This window comes from Liolophura sinensis, chromosome 1 (assembly GCF_032854445.1).
Source record: "Liolophura sinensis isolate JHLJ2023 chromosome 1, CUHK_Ljap_v2, whole genome shotgun sequence".
In the NCBI taxonomy this organism is placed as follows: domain Eukaryota; kingdom Metazoa; phylum Mollusca; class Polyplacophora; order Chitonida; family Chitonidae; genus Liolophura; species Liolophura sinensis.
This window is the reverse complement of record NC_088295.1, coordinates 8,079,396-8,100,311: the sequence shown is the minus strand read 5'-3', so window position 1 is coordinate 8,100,311 and position 20,916 is coordinate 8,079,396. Positions and strand designations below refer to the sequence as shown.

The 20,916-nt window shown below is 37.9% G+C and overlaps 1 protein-coding gene across 1 annotated transcript in view; it reads left to right on the top strand.

The window, feature by feature from the left end:
- LOC135469555 (uncharacterized) overlaps window positions 1–20,916 on the top strand; it is a 65,286-nt gene that overhangs the window by 8,512 nt on the left and 35,858 nt on the right. The window contains 14 exon segments of the mRNA XM_064748059.1: window positions 1,886–1,917; window positions 2,513–2,606; window positions 3,547–3,638; window positions 4,341–4,421; window positions 6,136–6,255; window positions 6,787–6,978; window positions 7,429–7,551; window positions 8,580–8,669; window positions 9,562–9,676; window positions 10,019–10,175; window positions 10,359–10,423; window positions 11,022–11,159; window positions 11,664–11,812; window positions 13,151–13,263. Coding sequence (XP_064604129.1) covers window positions 1,886–1,917; window positions 2,513–2,606; window positions 3,547–3,638; window positions 4,341–4,421; window positions 6,136–6,255; window positions 6,787–6,978; window positions 7,429–7,551; window positions 8,580–8,669; window positions 9,562–9,676; window positions 10,019–10,175; window positions 10,359–10,423; window positions 11,022–11,159; window positions 11,664–11,812; window positions 13,151–13,263 — 1,561 coding nt within the window.

Below are 20,916 nucleotides of genomic sequence, written 5' to 3'. Positions count from 1 at the left end.
GATAGTCAAGAAACTGAAAGGTGAGTTATACTTCTGTCATGAGAACTCACTTATTCACAATTTAAAGGCTGGTATGTGGAAAACAGACTGGATAGTCAAGAAACTGAAAGGTGAGTTATACTTCTGTCATGAGAACTCACTTATTCACAGTTTAAAGGCTGGTATGTGGAAAACAGACCGGCTAGTTAAAAAACTGAAAGGTGAGTTAGACTTCTGTCATGAGAACTCACTTATTCACAGTTTAAAGGCTGGTATGTGGAGTACAGATCGGCTAGTCAAGAAACTGAAAGGTGAGTTAGACTTCTGTAATGAGAACTCACTTATTCACAGTTTAAAGGCTGGTATGTGGAAAACAGACTGGATAGTCAAGAAACTGAAAGGTGAGTTATACTTCTGTCATGAGAACTCGCTTATTCACATTTTAAAGGCTGGTATGTGGAGTACAGATCGGCTAGTCAAGAAACTGAAAGGTGACTTAGACTTCTGTAATGAGAACTCACTTATTCACAGTTTAAAGGCTGGTATGTGGAAAACAGACTGGATAGTCAAGAAACTGAAAGGTGAGTTATACTTCTGTCATGAGAACTCACTTATTCACAATTTAAAGGCTGGTATGTGGAAAACAGACTGGATAGTCAAGAAACTGAAAGGTGAGTTAGACTTCTGTAATGAGAACTCACTTATTCACAATTTAAAGGCTGGTATGTGGAAAACAGACTGGATAGTCAAGAAACTGAAAGGTGAGTTATACTTCTGTCATGAGAACTCACTTATTCACAATTTAAAGGCTGGTATGTGGAAAACAGACCGGATAGTCAAGAAACTGAAAGGTGAGTTAGACTTCTGTAATGAGAACTCACTTATTCACAGTTTAAAGGCTGGTATGTGGAAAACAGACTGGATAGTCAAGAAACTGAAAGGTGAGTTATACTTCTGTCATGAGAACTCACTTATTCACAATTTAAAGGCTGGTATGTGGAAAACAGACCGGATAGTCAAGAAACTGAAAGGTGAGTTAGACTTCTGTAATGAGAACTCACTTATTCACAGTTTAAAGGCTGGTATGTGGAAAACAGACTGGATAGTCAAGAAACTGAAAGGTGAGTTAGTCTTCTGTCATGAGAACTCACTCATTCATAATATTCATACATGAATCAAAACGCAGGAATTGTATTGTGGTTGGTGACATTCTGTGTGTGGCATGGTATAATCACTGTTGTAATAATATGTTTTTGTGCGGTTTTTCTTCCAAGTTTTAGCCATCATATATGAACATGTACTGTACTCCCACATGGATATGACTGTAGCACAGGAAGTGGCAGCAGAATATCAACTTCTCATATGTTGTTAGAATGTTATATAACATATAAATGAGTCAGTCGCGTTTCAGACGGAAGCCAGTTTTGTTAACGGAAGTGCAAAGAGATCACCCAGTTCACAGGAGCTGTAGGCTAATTTACACTGAACAGCCTATGGTTTAATCTATCAGTAGCATGCTTACTAAATATCTGTTTCAATGACATTATTACGTTGGAAATTGTGTCCCCATTACAGCAACTTATAGTAAAAATGAAGGAGAAACTAAATATGCCAGGTAAAAAGTGTTTCTTTTAAATGTTACTGTTTTATTGGCCGTGATACAACCTCAAACTTCAAAGGTCACTGTCTGGGTCCGGGTGCTAATTTGACTACGACTGCTCAGTTGTGGCGAGTATAGTGGCACGCATCCTAGAATGCAAGTGTAGTTTATTGTTCTCTGTTTGACTGTGTCACATTCAAGTACAAGCTGTCATTTTGCCAGGCATAGACCATCTTTACCAAACTCAAAACAGGAATATTTGGTTCCATTCTAATGTCCTCTGATGTCTGTGTTTGTTAATTTCAGAAAAAGGTCTTACAAGTGAGGTGATTTCAGAGGTGAGATTCTGAACAGATGTTACCAAAAAAAAATCAAAAATCATTTGAAAGTAGTAATTTCAAAATTTATCCTCAACAAAAGTTGTCCGCTTCGGGACAGGTAGATCCAGGATCAATCCTTGATCGAGTCACACCTAAGACTTTAAAAGAGGAAGTTGTAACTTCCTCGCTTGGCGTTCAGCATGAAGGGGATAGTGCAACGACTGGTTGACCCGTATCAGTATAATGGCTCGGGCAGGCGGCTTACTTGCCTTCGGTAAGTCGTCTCAGTGAAGCAGCACTAGATAAAAGAGCGGTGGAAATCCGTCCTGCAACAAGGAGGCACATTACACGTACATGCACTCTAAGGATTCCTTCGTCGTCATATGACTGAAAAATTGTTGAGTACGACGTTAAACCCCAAGCACTCACTCACTCACTCACTCACTCAACAAAAGTTAGAAATAATTTCAATATAGTATGAAAACAGTGACTAATAAAGTGTAAATACACAGGCTTTTATTTATTTATTTTTATGGTTTATTGGTATTGACCACTATTTACCTTGGATAATCCTTCGTTTTCCTGTTAATCCTTTGTCCATTGCTGTTGTCAGCGAGTCACACGGGCAATCATGGAGGAATATGTGAAGCGGGTATTCCAGGCTGTTCTGACCAACAGTGAGCTGGAGGATAGGCAGAAGGGCATTGGTAAGTCGACAGTACATGAGAACAGCTGTGGACAGTTGTGCGTGTAATTTATAGAAACTCTCCATAGAGGAGGTTCTTGGTTATAATTTCTAATTCATATTTTTTGGCTTAGAAATTCAAATTGTAAAGCATGTTGTTCAAAATGGGAAATTTATTTTGTCTGATAGTCATTACATAAATGTTCAGGTTTTCAACAGGTAATGCTCTCAGTCTGTATTGGATAGGGACCTTGCCTTGTTTCTGATTACTGTATTTCAGCTGAAGGTTAACAATTTTCAGATGACGCGTTTTGATTAATTCTGATTGATTCTTCCACTTTACAGGGCCAGATAAAAGTTATTTGTGAAGTTTGATTATTTTCTTATCAGAAAAACGTAAGAAGATATATTATAAACATTAAAAACCATCGTAATGAAGAAAGGAACACTCAACATGTACGAATCCCAAACAATGTGGTTATGTCATGAAATTACACACCTACATGTTATGTCATGAAATTACACGCCTACATGTACTTAAAGTTTTGCAGAAATTTTTTTACCAATCTGCATGCAAAATTATCTATTTTCTTTCAACAGTCTTGTGATTGTAAAAATAAAATAAAAAATAAATAAATAAAAAAATGTCTCAATAACATCAAGTGCAAAACCAGTACCCTCAGTTCGCCCTTATTCTTTTCCTTGTTTTCTTGACCTAGAGAAACTGTGACATTATACTCGAACACTGAATTTCAAGTTTTAGTCACATATTTGTTTTGTGTTGTGTCAGATTATTTCTGCGCAATATACAATGTATGAATGCTGATTGTGTCTTTGTGGTATGAAACACTTAATATGACACGGGAGATACCATATGGTCTTTGTGAGGAGTGCTTCATCCAGTCATATGTTTGCCTGTACAATACCTTTCTTGTAGTCATGTGTGTCTACTGTGTACGCAGGTCGACTGCTGGTGAACCAGGCCAAATCTGTCATTGCGATGGAGGAGGCGGCCAAAAATGTCAACCTTAAGATGAAGAAACACAAAGATGAGGTAAAAATGTTATTGTTTAGTCAAAAACCAATCAAGGCAAAGCACAAGATGATCTTTTGTTGAAGTGGATTTTTATGTTGGTCAAAAGACTGTCAAAATGTAGCTTTTCAGTGTTTGGCTCCTAGGGCCTTCAAATTAAAACTTTTTAATGTGTAGTTTAGTGTTCATGTTTCATTTAGTTCATGCTGTGGAGTTGAATTAAACCACTTTGAATATCAAGGAAATTGACGGCATGTATGTGTTTCAGGTAAAATTCAAATTGTAAAGCTGTTGTTCAAAATGGGAAACTTTTTTTTTTCTAACCACATACATTTTAATATTAATTTACCCACAACTTCACATTAATCTAATCGCTCTTTTATGCTTCAATACACAAAACAGGAATCATTTTGGTGAAAAATTCCATCGCATTATAGGTGATTTACTGTAGGTGATTTACTCTAGGTGATTTACTCTAGGTGCATGTCAGGACAGTGGAACCGTTTCAAGAGTGAGGGAGTGTGGACTCAGTCTGGGCAAGGGGGCATGCTTACTTGTTTGTAGTCTCTCTGCTAAGAAGGGTATGCTGGGGAGGGATGGTGGTGTCAACAACTGCAAGATGTACTTTGGACTGAATAATTTGTAAGATGCCATCCTGTTTACTGTAGTACTGTGTACTGTGTCTAGAACAGAATACCATAAATTTTCTGTTCTGTTGCTCAGCTCATCGTCCACCTGAAGAAGTCGTATCCCGTGATGTCACGTATCACAGCGTGGATGAATGAACAGCTACGCACATTTGAGGTGAGAATCCTCTGTCAGCTTTCAATGCATCTCCAAATCTTGTCCTACTTTTATCTTTGTTTGTATTGATATTGTGGGTAAAAACTGCTAGACACCTTTTATAATGCATACAGGATTAAATGTGTACTTTTTTTGTATATAAATTCAAATATAACATTGTGTGCTTTCATAACTGTTGTTTATGGCCTATTGAAACGTCTGAACAGTTGATTGTACATTTAATGTAAGTTAAAGGACGTTCTTATTTCTCGTTCGTTTTTGTGTAGAGGGAATGGTTTAAGGTAAGATGGATTCTGGGTAAGAGGCTACTGTACTTAAAGACAGAATTAATGTACATTTTAATGAGAATGTGTTTAACTTGCTTTTTCTGTCTCTTAATGAAATAAAATGATTTTGACAACTGTGTTCATAGGTGGCACAAAATAGCATTTTTGTTATGCTTACATGTTATTCTGTTAGTTTATGAAGAACACTTTTCGCAATATCCACCAGTCATGTTTATTATGATAGGTTACCATAGGAAGATTCACTCATGGTCTGAGCTCATTGAGTGAGATCATGCTTAAAAACAGGTTAAAGAAATTAACCTTGGGAGGAAAATAAAAACAGAAATTCCAGAAAAAGTGCAATAAAAACCTTTAGGGTCTTTGTTTGGAGGTCTGCCAGGCTACCTCCAACAAACTGGCCTGGTGAATAAAAGTACTCAAGTGATATGTTGATAAAGAGGGCTTGGACTGATACACTTACATTGTCAGGCTCATTACCTAACGAGAACTGCTCCGTCAGGAAGTGTCTCCAGATTTAAGCATGGTCTGACAGTTCAGTATGGTTGTCATAACATTATGTTTGTATAACTCTCACCACTGTATGTACCATTAATCTGTTTCCCAGGATAGTCTTGCATTATGGTTCATGGTTTTCAGTGTTTAGATTCATTGAAGTATCTTTTCTTTGGTTAAGGGAAAATCTGGTTTATGAAGCAGTGTTTATATTTCATTCTGGGGTTTGTATGCTGGTCATAGTTTGATTAGACTTTGAATAAATTTTTGAGTAATGGGTGTTATACAGACAAGAAACTTGTTCCAGTACCCATTTGATTTTCAGTAGTTAAAAGTGGCATACCAAGGTTGTTGTGTCTTGATTTCTTTTATTCTTTGGCTGTATTTCTTCGTTTTTTTTCCTAATGTCTAATTTGTGGCAATTCAGCCCTCTTTGGGTTTGTGGGAATACTTTGTATGCCATCTTTTAGAACAAAACACCTTACTGCCCCATTTATAATTTTAAACACAGCTCATCTCAACATGGAAATACAGAGTGAAAGAACCTCAGTTGTTTAAATTTGCACTTGAGCTTAAACTGGTTATGCTGTGGGCCATGCCATGCCTGCCACAACAATTAAAGGAGAAGAAATTATTATGTAATAAAAACTGACTTGACTTGATGCACAAGAATAAAGACTGACTTGACTTGATGCACAAGAATAAAGACTGACTTGACTTGATGCACAAGAATAAAGACTGACTTGACTTGATGCACAAGAATAAAGACTGACTTGACTTGATGCACAAGAATAAAGACTGACAAAAATAAGGTTGTAGGGTTCAAGTGTTCCATCACAGTTAACAGAATGGTTAAAACACCGGTGATCTGGTATTAAGACCTGATAATTCACTCACGCATTCATTCATGTATTCATGTGAATAAATTGTTATAGGAGGAGTTCATCAATCAGAACCTGTGGTCGGCTCATGAAGCCGCTATCAGCATCTGTGAGGAGGAAAACCTAGAACAAACTATTTACTTCCTCAAGAGAGACCTGGCTTTCATCAAAGAGGTAATGTGTCAGTGGGACTGTGTGGATAATACATCTAACTGATAGCCTCCTAACTCTTTAACTCAGTTGTTTTCTTGTTGTCTTGAAGGGAATTTTTATTATGAAAGCAGAATCAAAATGCAGTCTCAAAATGCAGAGTAGGCGATATTGGAGCAGTCGTAAAGCTAATGCTGGGTTTGTGTATAGATTGAAACTGAAATCAAGGGAATTTAAACCAAGGCAGAAATAATTCATTTTAAAAGCTTTTTACATTTTTTTCATGTGCATGAGTTTTTTTTCCTTCTTGTATTGTTATTATAACATGGTTTAGTGTGTTAACAGATGAGAATTTGAATGAAGACAAAACTGTGTAAGTGTTGGTTACGAAATGGCTACTACTGAGGGAATACCTCTGTGGTACTGACGTGAAATATGTTTGAGATATGATAGGACAGGGAACAACCTCTTGCCTCTATACACACTGATTGCATATGACTTACAATACATGTATATAGTATTATGATTATAGTTAATGTGTGTTGTTCTTTTTAGAGGGAACCTATTTTGAAGAAGGAGTTTGGAAAAGTGAAAATCCCAAATAGAGTGTTTACATTTTCCACGCGGATCTGGTTTCCTCGGAATTGGATAGTCCTTCGTCACTACCGTGGGGAAACAGAGATCATGCCCACATTTCTGACGAGTAAGCCTGCCATGGGCTCCCCTACACGAACTAGTCCCAGGGAAGTAAGTGGCTTGTAGTTTTTCCCAAAGTTCTTAAAGTTTTCATTTTACTTAGCTTTTTTGAGCTTGAAATTTGAATACATGTAGTTCCATTATGCATTTGTAGCCGTGATAATAACAATAATTGGTTACTCACATCAAAGACACTGCCAACAAATTTCTATTTCCTTACATGGCGTACACTTACATGGGAGCATTAAACACCAATTAAGTCAATAAATCATACTTTTCTGAGCCCACTTGTTCTAAAGTGTAATAACAGTTAAGACTGGTATTAACTTTAGTGTGAACTAAAGTTCATTTGTTTTATATTAGGGAAAGAGTGGTATTAAGGTTTAAGTGTGGTTTAACTTTTAACACCCTTTTGAACAACCGGCCCCATGGAAGTACTACATTTTCATGTAGTCTCAGATGAAACTGGAAGTGTAACTCTAAGAGCATGTTCTTCCCTAGGAAAGTTACACAGTGGAGAAGAACCAGCACCGAAAAACGACCACGCGCTATCCGTTCTGGAGGTGGTGGAATTACAGCCACCGCACCTGGGCGTGGACCTGGAACGTCATGTTCTGGCTCGGGGTAGGTACACGTAGGACCAACAAGGGTGACAACTGTGTTCTGGCTCGGGGTAGGTACACGTAGGACCAACAAGGGTGACAACTGTGTTCTGGCTCGGGGTAGGTACACGTAGGACCAACGAAGGTAACAACTGTGTTCTGGCTCAGTGTAGGTACATGTAGAACCAGGTGACAACTATGTTTTAGCTTGCCTGTACTTTGTACTTTATGCCGTGCCCTGGGCATTGGCCTTTACATCAATGTCCAATAATAAGGAAAACAGTGTTAAACAAAATGTTAGGGACAGTAGCTTGAAAAGCATGTATAGAGCCCAGGGCTTTAGCGCATGCAGAGAACAATCACATGAAGGGGATGTTCTAGTGTTGATTTGCTGTGTGCATATTAAATCCCAAAAATGACAAACTTCATAACTTTCATTATTAATCAGTGTTTAAGTACATGTTAGTGTGATATCTCAAAAAGTACTGCATTTATTGACCTGAAGTTTTACACACACATAAAGCACAGGGAGACGAGGGCAAGGATGTATCGCTGATGTTCTGAGTGCATATTAATTACCGTAAATTACCAAATTCATGACTTCGTCTGGTACTTTATGCATTGAACTGAGCTTAATGTGCATTTATCCTACAGGCGAGCCCTGTGGTAGACTTGCTGCCAAATCTAAGTTTTTTTATGCGACGGAATTTTTTTTCCCCTCTGGAATACACGTGTCTGTAATGATCATTGATCATGAGGGTGAAGAGTGATTTTGTTCCATGAGTTGTGTTTGTCTCAAACAGCCATTATAAGTACATGTATGCTGGATGCTTCAGTCATACATTGGTTTGCACGAGGTAATAACATTTGTACACTTGGCACTATTGTTAGTGACATTTGTGTGCATTACACATGTACTTGTAGCTACGGACATAGTTGAAAAGTCATTTTTGTGACACACAATATATACTTATTGTTGACTGAACATATAGTCTCTGCTGATGTGACTTAAGCTAGACAAGAGTAACAAGTATTTATTTGTGCTTTCAGGTGGTTGTTCCATGGTGTAGTCCAGTGAGTCTGCGGGCTCTTGTTTTTGTCAAGCCATTTATGCCAGACTACAGGCTCAGCCAAACAGATGTGAGTAGTTACAATAAATACCCTACATAGTCACAAAATTATTCACCGTCTAATGACCCTGCTGTATTAAGTTGGGGAAAAATTCCCGGAAATTTTATGTGATTTACAGTAAATCCCATATTCATACAATATTTACACAATTTACTAATCAGCCTTCTCTTTTATACTTTGTAAAGCAAGGTGATTGGTTGGTGATAATCTCCCAGATTTACTGAAAGAATTCATGGTGATTGATTTGTGTGATAGGTAATCATCTCAGCTGTGTAAATTCTTCACATGTGAACATGTGGGTAATGTTTAACACTCATTAGTTTTTATTTTATGTTTAGAATTATTACAACAACTAGATTTAGATAGTGTGTAACATTGTCCAGTAACTTCTTCACCTGTGACCGGTCCGAATAGCACAGTTGGTAGAGCGTCCGCTTCGGGAGCGGTAGATTCAGGATCAATCCTGGGTAGAGTCACACTTAAGACTTTAAAAGTGGAAGTTGTAACTTCCTCGCTTAGCGTTCAGCATGAAGGGGATAGTGCAACGACTGGTTGACCTGTATCAGTATAATGGCTCGGGCGGGGCATTTTACTTACCTTTGGTAAGTCGTTTCGGTGAAGAAGCACTAGATAAAAGAGCGGTGGAAATCCGTCCTGCAACAAGGAGGCACATTACATACACCTTAAGGATTCCTTCATCTTCATGTGACTGAAAAATTGTTGAGTACAATGTTAAACCCCAAGAACTCACTCACTCTTCACCTGTGAAGACACAAAATGATGTAAATGACTCTGCTTAGTTTTAGTTTGCCATCATAAGAACTGGATTTTATTTTTTCTCCCCAGTTTTGACATGACCATTTTTGTCATCATGACGTGTATGTTTTTGTGTTGATTATAGGGGGCGTTGTACCCATCTCAGTCATCGCTCACACATACTCTAGTGTCTCGTCTTCGTGCTCTCTGGAATGATGTACATGTGTCACGATCAAAGTTCGAAGAAGAACCAGATACAGGTGGGAACCTTTGAGCTCAAATATTTAACCTTTTTCTAATATTACCTGAACAATACTGATTCCTGAAAGACTATATTTTATTTTTCATCAGAAAGTTTGTCAGGTACCTGGCAAATGATGGGTGTTTTCAGGTGCTGGCCAGTTTTGGCTCCATTATCCTCACGTCATTAACTTAAATGACAGCCCTCACGAGTAAGATATTTTAAAAATACTGCGGTATAAAATCCCATTTAACCAATTAAATAGGTACATGTAAATAGTTAAAATAGGTTAAATGTACATAATCCATTCAGTTGTATTCTACGCTTACTTTCAGTACATTTATATCTGATATCATTACAGGGTTCCTGGGGAAGTCATTCACACGTCACCTTAACCGATTGTGGAACTATGTTATAAAAGGCGCCCTGGGTAGTGTACTCTTAGTGACAGTCTTCCCAGTGCTCTGTGTGTGTGTCTCGCTGGGATCATTCATCATTGCTGCATTATCTCCCCTTTGGTGAGTGCTGAAGTAATGCCAGCAACCAGCTTGGTTTGTCATACGTGACCAGAATGTTAGCATTTTGTGGCAAGTGTCAGTATATTAATATTTTTTTGTCTTATATGATACCGTGTTAAAATTTGAAGAATCTTTAAATTCTTTTTTGTGTATTTATTTGTATGATTTATTTGACTGTTCCAGGGTCCCGGTCATCACTCTAGTTGCTCATGTTGGGTTTTTCTTGTTCTATGATGTGGATGCTCCAGGTAAGAGGCACTCCTTGCCATGGTACATGTATATGTGTACTTCATTTAAACAGTTTGGGTGGGGGGGGGTGCAGGGCCTGCGTGGCTCAGATGGTTGGTGCGCTAGTGCAGCGTAATGACCCAGGAGCCTCTCACCAATGCGGCCGCTGTGAGTTCAAGTCCAGCTCATGCTGGCTTCCTCTCCAGTCGTAAGTGGGAAGGTCTTCCAGCAACCTGCGGATAGTTGTGGGTTTCCCCCGGGCTCTGCGCCTTTTTTCTCTCGCCATAATGCTGGCCGCCGTTGTATAAGTGAAATATTCTTGAGAAAGGCGTAAAACACCAATCAAATAAATAAATAAACAAATTTAAACAGGGCCACTTCTCGTACTGTGTATATGTAAATCTGTTACTATTAATTGATGAAAGGAATATTACAGTTCACTTTGAGAAATGGAATATAACAAGGCTTAATGAATTCAATGACATTTTATGATTATTATACTTTTTTTTGCAGTAAGGAATTTTACTGCAAAAAACCCAGTAAATATCGGTAAATAAAAAACAAAAAAATACAAATTGAATAAAAAAATACAGAGATTTGCTTGGTGGTGTTTTTCAGAGGAAGAAGGCAATGCATTTACAATTCTGTTGGAGGCTGTGCTGTTTAGGATAGTGTTACAGGGATGTCTACAACCTGTGGCAGCTCTGATTGTGGGTCTTGTCTGTTGTCCGCTGGCAGCATTGTTTGTTAGTCTTTGTAAGTATATGTAGTCTTTCGCAAATGTCTATTCTTGAGATGATACAAAGATTTAAATGGATGCTGTATGACGGAGTGTTTATGGTGGAACATCCAGCTCAGTATGAGGCTCTGACTAGGCTAATATTCCCAGTATTTTTTTGATACATGCTTAGTCGGTTGCAAAGTATTTGTCACAACACAGCTAAGTGTGTTTAGTGCATATATGTGAACTCTGTTGTAGCTTCCTTGCTTCAATACTTTTAGACTGCCAAAGGTCATAATGAATAGGTGATGAAAGGAAGTCTTTCTGCATTTTTTGTGCAGGATTATTATAATTTTCAGATTTTGCAGTAACAACTAGACCCTGAGGTAAAATGTAAGTGATATGATAATGAATGTACTAGTTTATTCTGATGCTGTGTAAAGCTATTCTAACATTGATGTGCATCAAATATGTGACATGTAACAGTTCAGTATTATATGTAGATATTTCAGATGGTTTTGTTTGTTGTCAATGTTTAGTTGCTGTGTTACGGCGCGGCGGCCGTGGGTTGTGGGATACAGTCATGTTCCATGCTGTCATCAAGAAACGAGGCCGTGTTCCTTCCTCTAATGGCTTTGTGGCACGACGAATTGCAGGACCAGGACTGGCCTCAAACTACTTCTTTCATGTGAGTTTTTCAAGCAATACTGTCTGTTCTAGAGAAAAGACAAGAAATCTTTTAACCTTAGTTATTAGTTAGTTCTTAGTTTGAAATAGACATAAATGGCCACAGCAATTTAGTTCTGAATTCTTAAGAGGCCTTGGAAGGCACCATGTTAGAGACAAAGCAAATACAGTGTTGCGTAACCTGTACTCCACCCTCATATAGCTAAAAGGCAGATGCTTTGTCTTGGGCTATAGAAATAGCTCGTGCCTGATTGGTTAAAAGTGATAACGTTACAAAGCTCTTGATTTCTGTAATGTACACGATCATGTGTGCTTTACCATATCTTGATCATGTGACATCACAAAAATAAAAATGTTTGCTTTTTAAACCTTGTAGAATACTTTATTGAAGCATACATGTGTACACATTTGGTCTAGTGCTGTTTTTTCTTTAAACCATATGTGGGAAGCTCTGCCAGCAACCTGCGGATGGTTGTGGATGTCCCCCGGACTCTGCCCAGTTTCTTTCCACCATAAGGCTGTCCGTCGTCGTATAAGTGAAATATTCTTGAGTACGGCGTAAAACACCAATCAAATAAATAAGTAAATCTTTTCTTTTAAACCCAAAACAGAGATGTCTTTAACAGACTGTGGATTTACTGTAATTCTTCAACCTTGTCTTATGTTTGCAAGGTGTCCATTCAAGCATATTATGGAGGTATTATTCCTGTATGTTGATATAATTATACTTTTTGTGCAGTCCTGAAAATGGCCAATGCAACCGATGTAGTTTTGTCTCCAAAATCAAATTATATATGTGCATAAATTGCCATGAGAATTGCTCTTTCATAAGCGAAAACATTGAGGAATTAGGGTAGCGGCTCCTATATTCCATGCAGTCTGAAATGTTGAAATGATGCTGTCTTGAATGGGATCTGGGATGAGACGTGATATCACCCTAGTGGGTACCTTCGTTCCCGCTGTGGTTTTATCAAGGCTTATTTACCTAATTAGAAGAAGAACAGTGGTTTAGTGGGATGAAAAAGTACGCAGCTCTGAAAACTCTGGCAAACAAGATTCAGTTTAAATGGACAGGAAACTTTTGTATTCCTCAGTGTTGGTTGTGGGACCATAGTGACAGCTGTGATTAGTGCCCTTAGGTCAATTTATGCAGTTTATGTCTGCATTAATGTATGCATTTAGTCAGTGTAGTAACTTTCTGTAAGTTAGTGGTTGACCCAGCAAGCTCCAGTTATGCTCTACCCATAAAATTGAAAGCAGTAATTCTTGTATATGGTGTCAGATAGCAGGCAGAACAAAAATCTTATGCCTGATCCACTCACCTGTTTTGTTATTTCAGATGAATCCAGAACAGGCTTTAGCAGCTCTAGAGGCCAGGATGGAGTTGGATGAATTACAGGCCTGGGAGGTTAATACTCTGAAAGTCCTGGAGCAGCCAGTTCAAGAATTCAGGTGAGTTTACATCCCTGGCTCAGATGTTACCTAAACTGTAGGATCAGGTACAGATGTTCAGGTGAGTGTACTTTCATCTAGTTGAGATGACTAAAATGGAGCGGCACATACAAAGTTCAGGTCAGTTTGATTCATCTGGTTAAACATGTTACTTAAAGAGCAGGTACAAAAGTTCAGGTGGATTTAAAAACAAACTTTGGGTTTACTTTCATGCGGTTAAGATGTTACCTGAAGTGGAGCAGAAAAATTCAGGTCAGTTTGATTCATCCAGTTAAGAACAGGTGAGAGAAGTTGATCTTAATATAAGATTAGGATCTGAATGGGATCTGTAGCCACCCTGACTGGAATGTTGTTATGAATGGGTTTTCCGGGATGACCGACAACCATTTACATGTATTGAATGTGTTCAGATTGAAGGTATTGCTGTGGTTTGTTTTGCATGCATCAGTGTTTCTTGAAACACATTTTTATGGAGTTATGTCCCTTTAAACTTACATGTAGAATCCATACAATGGTGAAGGCTGTACATAGGTATATGAAGAAGGGTTTTGAAATGCAGTGTTTCAGAATCCTTATTATCCAGGAGAACAAATTTTATGATGTCCCACATTCATCAATACATACGCTATAATCTGTGGTGAGCAGATCTGAGCTCTGCAAGACATCACAACTGTGAAGGTTAAGATATGAGTGAATAGCAGTTCACTTCTCACAGCAAGGGCTGTCTTTGCTATTAGTACCCATGGAGGAGTGCAGCTTTACATGATGTTTGTCTTTCCCTCAGTCTGTTAATCAGGACAAGTTGCATGTATAGATCCAGTTGAAGTGGTGAGCAATTTCCTCTATTTCTGGCCAAGTTATGGCTTTAATTGTTTGTCCATTTTTTTTTTATACTGGCAGCTATCTGGAATTTTTTCAACAGTTCATTATTCTGAATTGAAACTGGGTTGTGGCTTCCCTAAGAGAAATTACAGATCAGATTACTCAGAAATTTGAGTTTAGGCTGTTTTACCCTTTATCAGCATGCATTGTATAAAAGTATCTGTTCAGATGGCTTAAACCTGTAAGGGGATATACAGTGTGTAAGATATCTATTCAGATGGTCCAGACTTCTAAGGGGACATAAATTGTATAAGGTACATGTATCTATTCAGATGGTCCAGACCTCTAGGGGACATTTATTGTATAAGCTATCTATTCAGATGGTTAAAACCTCCAAGGGGAACATTTATTGTATAAGCTATCTATTCAGATGGCTCAAACCTCAGTGGGGACATTTATTGTATAAGGCATCTATTCAGATGGCTCAAACCTCTGGTGGACATTTATTGTATAAGCTATCTATTCAGATGGTTCAAACGTCATTGGGGACATTTATTGTATAAGCTATCTATTCAGATGGCTCAAACCTCAGTGGGGACATTTATTGTATAAGCTATCTATTCAGATGGCTCAAACCTCAGTGGGGACATTTATTGTATAAGCTATCTATTCAGATGGCTCAAACCTCAGTGGGGACATTTATTGTATAAGCTATCTATTCAGATGGCTCAAACCTCCAAGGGGAACATTTATTGTATAAGGCATCTATTCAGATGGCTCAAACCTCTGGTGGACATTTATTGTATAAGGTATCTATATTATAGATACATAGATTGTATCTATTCAGATGGCTCCATCATTCATTGTAAAAGTTTAGATTGCTTACATTGTCGCACCATTTGTATTGTACTTTACAGTTATTACAGGAATTTGCTGCCTTATGATTACATGCTAATCATTATGGCTTTATGCAACAACTGCAGTATTGTATCATGGTCAGTTGATACATATGGAGAGGTTCAGGTGTTTATAACTACTTTAATTCTTCTAATTTTTAGGACAGATATTAGTAGTGCTGAAAGCAAAGAAATACAGTTCTCTCGCTGTTTTTTGGATTAGCAAAGATTAAATGAACTACCTATGAAAATAATTTTTTTGAAGGATTAGGGTAAGAATTAAACTTTTCTCCTTCCAGCATGGATCGTCTGATTGATAAGTACCATTTTAGCTTATCCATGGGACATACCCAATACACACATAAACATGTATCAATCATAATAAATATTGTTTACAGAAGAGTATCACACTCCCTGTTTTGATCAGGAATAGTGTCATTCATTAACTGTATAGACAGCCAGAAGTGATCAGTGTGATATATAGTATTGAGAGTTGCAGTTATATTTCACTGCGGTCGGTACAGTTTGCATGTAGGTGGCTTACATATGTCCCTGTTAAACCACAGTCCAACAGGACCGTTCTAAGCATTCTTAGGATTCATGGAAATGGTTTTATTTTGTAAGAATGGTAACATATAAAAACACGACTGACCAAATAAATAATCAGAGGAGAGACATCATGTGTTGTTTTCTTTTCTCTTGTGCTGGTGTTTTACTCAGGTTCCTGTAGAAAATCCTCCAATCTCTGGCATAAACATGGTGTACATTGATGTCATTCTGATTGTGTTCAGGGAAAACCAGCATCACCCAGCGGTGAACCACCAAATACACTGCACATGTGTCTTACCGGTATATTAAAACTGCAGTTACAGGAATGTCCTGCCTTATGATGGCTGTCTCGTATGTGTATTCAGGGGTCGATTCCACAGTCATATCTGGCTTAAGTAAAACTTAAGTAAAATCTTGCCGCATTGCTTAGTATTTGACGCTGGAAGCAGAGACTTTGATCTTAACATAACATTTGTGAGGTGGCCAAAATTTTATTTTCCATGTTGCAAAAATAAATTCTGAAACTATGCTTCAAATTTTCATGTAAGTCAGATATGACTTTGTGGAATTTCTCCTGGTCTCATCACCATGTTCTTCCAAATAACTGAAGACAATTAGAAATATAAAAATGTGTCTAAAACTTGCTAGAAGAAAATATTGTATCACAGCCCTTGACAATACATGTGTGGGATGAAACAGACATTTAAATTGTCTTGAAGAAAATAATACATACCATAATTCCTCAACTTTTCACATATGGAGGAGCAACTTTCAGTGAAACTTTGGCACCTTTTTACTTTGAATTTGAAGACAAAACTACATTGGTTGTGTTAGCCAGTTTCAGGGTGTAACAAAACATTTTATGACTGCACAGATTAAAGCCCTCAGATTATGCTTGAATGAACACCTTGCTAACATGCAAAAAGGTTTCAGAATTACAGTATATACTTTAAATAACCTAAAAATTCTACCTCAAAATAGCATTATTGGAGGCAAATAAATGTCATGAAATATTACTTTTGGTGCTAAAATTTATGTTTTCCCAGTAGGATGTCATCTTACCTTCCAAACACCTCTCAAAGCGCCTTTCTAAAATCAGTAGAACTCCCAGACTTGGGGGAAAAATGAGAAACTCAGTCATGGACGACATTTTAGGTCATTTAGGGAATGTATTTAAGAAACTTACATTTCTTGTTATTTGAGATTTACATTGTATTATCTTTACGGGATAACTGTTTGTATGAAGATAAAGGCTGATCGGTCAGATTTAATTAATAACTATGGCGAATGATTTAATACCAAAATTTAATGAAATGGTGCCTTTTTATATTTATATTATATATACTTCATTTTCAAAAGTTTGTAGAGAGGGTATCAGTGCTGTTATTAGTGAAAACTTTTTTTAGTAATTTAATATTGAACTGAGGGACAGTTGGCATGTCTGTTATTCATTTTGTTTACAATATGTTATATCAACATATGTAGTGTGTATAATTGTCCAAGCCGAAGGTACATGTAGTTCATAATTGGCAGTGATACACTACAGTTCCTCTGTGCGGTTGATATCCTGTTTACAATGTCAGTGATCCAAATACTGAACCTCTGTTATTCCTCAGCAAGGCGCATGTCAGGATATTACTCTACCCAAAGTCTTGTTAACAATGTTTTAAGACATTTTTTCCAGGGTTTGACAACAAACAAAGTAACTTTTTTCCTGCTGATTGTTTTGAGAGAGTGAGTTGTGTGTATGTGTAGGAATCCATGTAATGTAGAGCGGAGTGTTTTCTGCTGGACCTACGAACGCAGCCTTTCCTGTCCAATCTGGCTTCAATTAGCTGTCTCTGAGACAATGCTCTGGGCCCATTACTAATCTGTAACTGTGAGGGACAGGGAATCCGCCAGCATAAGGCGTAGTGAGCTGAAAACATTCTAGGGCGGGACTTATTCATTCCAAAATGTATCCATTTAACATTCCCATGTATATGCATTGTATCCAGATATGCACCTGAAACAGATGGCTTAGCCCTGACCACTCCAGATGTGGACAGTGAGGCCACAGTGGTCAGTGCTGTGAGCATAAGTGGAGATAAGGACACTATTATCTGGCTCTCGAAGCTCTGGTGAAATGATTGATCCATATCATCAGGTGCTTTCAAACTCTTACCACTCTTTCTTCCACGTCATTAATGATCCTATCGCCTTGGTGCACATTTTTTATAGAAGCAAAGCCACTTATAGATAATTACTTGTGTGATAGATATAAAGAGAATTAAATTTTATTTTTAAGTAATTCTGTGCTATAAAGGTGTAAGGGTATTATAAGGGTATTAAAGGATGTTTCGTAAGTCAGCAGCTAATACAACCCTCAAGCACTTCAAACCTGGGTGCTCCTCCATGTAATAAATGCTTTAAATCTGTCCCTATAAGACCGACAGAAAGCTTGAAGTCCATTCCTTGCTGGCTATATATGACTTCTGCATGTTTGCAAGGTGTTCATTCAAGCATATTCTGAAGGCATTATTCTGTGTTGACTGATAAATTTATACTTTTTGTGAAGCCCTGAAACTGGTCAATCCCAATCGATGTAGTTTTGTCTCCAAAATCAAGTTAAAAATGTGCATAAATTGCACTGAAAGTTGCTCTTTCATTTGTGAAAGCTTGAAGAGTACTAAAATAAATGATTAAAGCTGGAATAATGGTGCATGTATAAAAACCATTTCAGCAACACACACATGTAATAAGTACGTTTTGCTCCATTTTATTTATGATGTGGTATTTGATAAGTGTATTAACTTTTCCTTCCTCTCTTTATTACCTAGGAATCATTGTCGCGTAATACCGTCTCATTTTGTTGCTAAACTTATGTTAATCATAATCACGGTAATAGTTGCTGGTTTTTGGGAAGGTGATAGGTGTGTTCCATCAGCGCACAGTGTACTAAAATAAAGTTTCTACCATTAACATCTGTTAAGGATCATTTTTCGTGTACAAACCCTAGTCTAGTACAACAGGCCCTGTGTGTATACACAGAGGCACAATAACAGAGGCCAGCTAGTTTGGTTTTGTCAGCCGCTCATGTGATCTTTCAGTCTGAATATCTAAACTTTCTCTGCTATTCAGGCGTGTACTTGTCTTCTTGCTTTTTGGACTTTTTCTCTGCTGTAAGTTGTAAATGTTTATTGAGGTCCTGTTTGTACTGTAAGACGCTGGTAAAGAGGAGTGGGGCCAAGCTGACCCCCTGTCAAACCCCATGTTTATACAGTACTGTTTACCAGGTCAGTCGGGGCCAACTCCACTACTAGATACCTTATTGTCCACAACCCTCCCTCTGTTAAGAGTCTTTAGATATGAATTCAGCTAATCCCTCAGTTTAAGTTTCTCATGTACTGGCACCTGATCACATTTCTGCATACCTGTAGTGGTGCGGTAACAGGGCATAGAGTCGTCCTCTAGTGCTGTTTGTGCTTAGCTTGCACTGTATCAAGCATTTACCCCATCACTGTACATCTCTGAGAACTGTCTTCTTATCCAGCTTGCCGGCAATGATTGAATATATATACAATAGGATGAGATATCACCTTACCTCTCTATATTTGTATGAATTATTTGTGAAAATCTAGTCAAATATAACACACATTTGTTAAGCAATTAGTGTATTATTATTGATACATTTAAAACTTAACACTGATGGACTTGATTTCTAAATGTGATGACATTTAGAATTGTTTACTGTGGTGATCTGTAAAGTGGACTGATAGAGGCATGGCTTCATACCATTGCAATGTAGAGAACTTATAAAATACATGTTGGAATGAATCTTCTTCGATAAAGTCAGAAACTGTCTTCATTATGCCTTCTGAATTAATGTAGCTGTAGGCAGAAAAAATAAACAATTGCTTTCTTAAGGTATGAAAGTTTTTGTGAAGTAGAAACATGCATGCTGGGATTCGAATGAATGGATGAATGGATGCTTAATGCCACATTGGCAGTATTTCAGCCATATCATGGCAATGCTGGAATTTGAATGAATGGATGCTTAATGCCACATTGGCAGTATTTCAGCCATATCATGGCAATGCTGGAATTTGAATGAATGGATGCTTAATGCCACATTGGCAGTATTTCAGACATATCGTCACGATGCTGGGATTTGGATAAATGGATGCTTAATGCCACATTGGCAGTATTTCAGCCATATCGTGGCAATGCTGGAATTTCAATGAATGGATGCTTAATGCCACATTGGCAGTATTTCAGCCATATCGTGGCAATGCTGGAATTTGAATGTATGGATGCTTAATGCCACATTGGCAGTATTTCAGCCATATCGTGGCGATGCTGGAATTTCAATGAATGGATGCTTAATGCCACATTGGCAGTATTTCAGCCATATCATGGCAATGCTGGAATTTCAATGAATGGATGCTTAATGCCACATTGGCAGTATTTCAGCCATATCGTGGCAATGCTGGAATTTCAATGAATGGATGCTTAATGCCACATTGGCAGTATTTCAGCCATATCGTGGCAATGCTGGAATTTCAATGAATGGATGCTTAATGCCACATTGGCAGTATTTCAGCCATATCGTGACGATGCTGGAATTTGAATGGATACATAACAGCACTTGTATTTCAATCTGTCAATTTGTGTATCAATGCCTGGCCTATCTGATAACACTGTATACTGCCTGTGATATGTACCCGTAGTTACTGTTACATGGATGATCCAGATACGACATTGTGACGTTTGTAATATCTGATAAAGGAATTAGCCTTTGTTCACTTTATCTTGGATATTCATACATTTGCCCCAGCAGATGTTTGCATATGAAGTCCATTAAGTTAATCCATGGCTCCCCTGAGGCAATAGATAGGGTTAACCCAGGTGGTAATAAAACCATGAGTTAATCTTCTAGCTGAGCTTATCTGGCCTGTCCTATGGAAAGTAGGCAGGTGACAGTCATGGAAATAGTTTATCTTGCCCCAGGGTGTAATTGCTATTAAAACATGGCTGTGTCAAGTGAAGACCTGATGTATGGCTTGTTTTGTTGATATTAGCAACCACTGTGGGTAAGAGGAGCCAGAGCTCCGGAAAAGATTTATGACTTTTCCATTGCTTACACAGGCTTGACTTGGCCCTAGTCTTTGTTTTATAATTCATACATCCAGCATTGAAGCTGCAGTATCAGGCATAAATCCTGTGATATACCCCAGGTTAAATATTGACTCCTTTCACTGGGAAGCCTTCCAGACTTCTCCCTGGTGTGATTCTCCTCTCTACATCCCCTTGTTAATAGCAGGCTCTAACTACAGCCTGGGTGGGTTTACAAACCAAAGAATTCCCCAAATGTGTCATTGTAAGCGGTGTCTTAATGTTAAAGTTT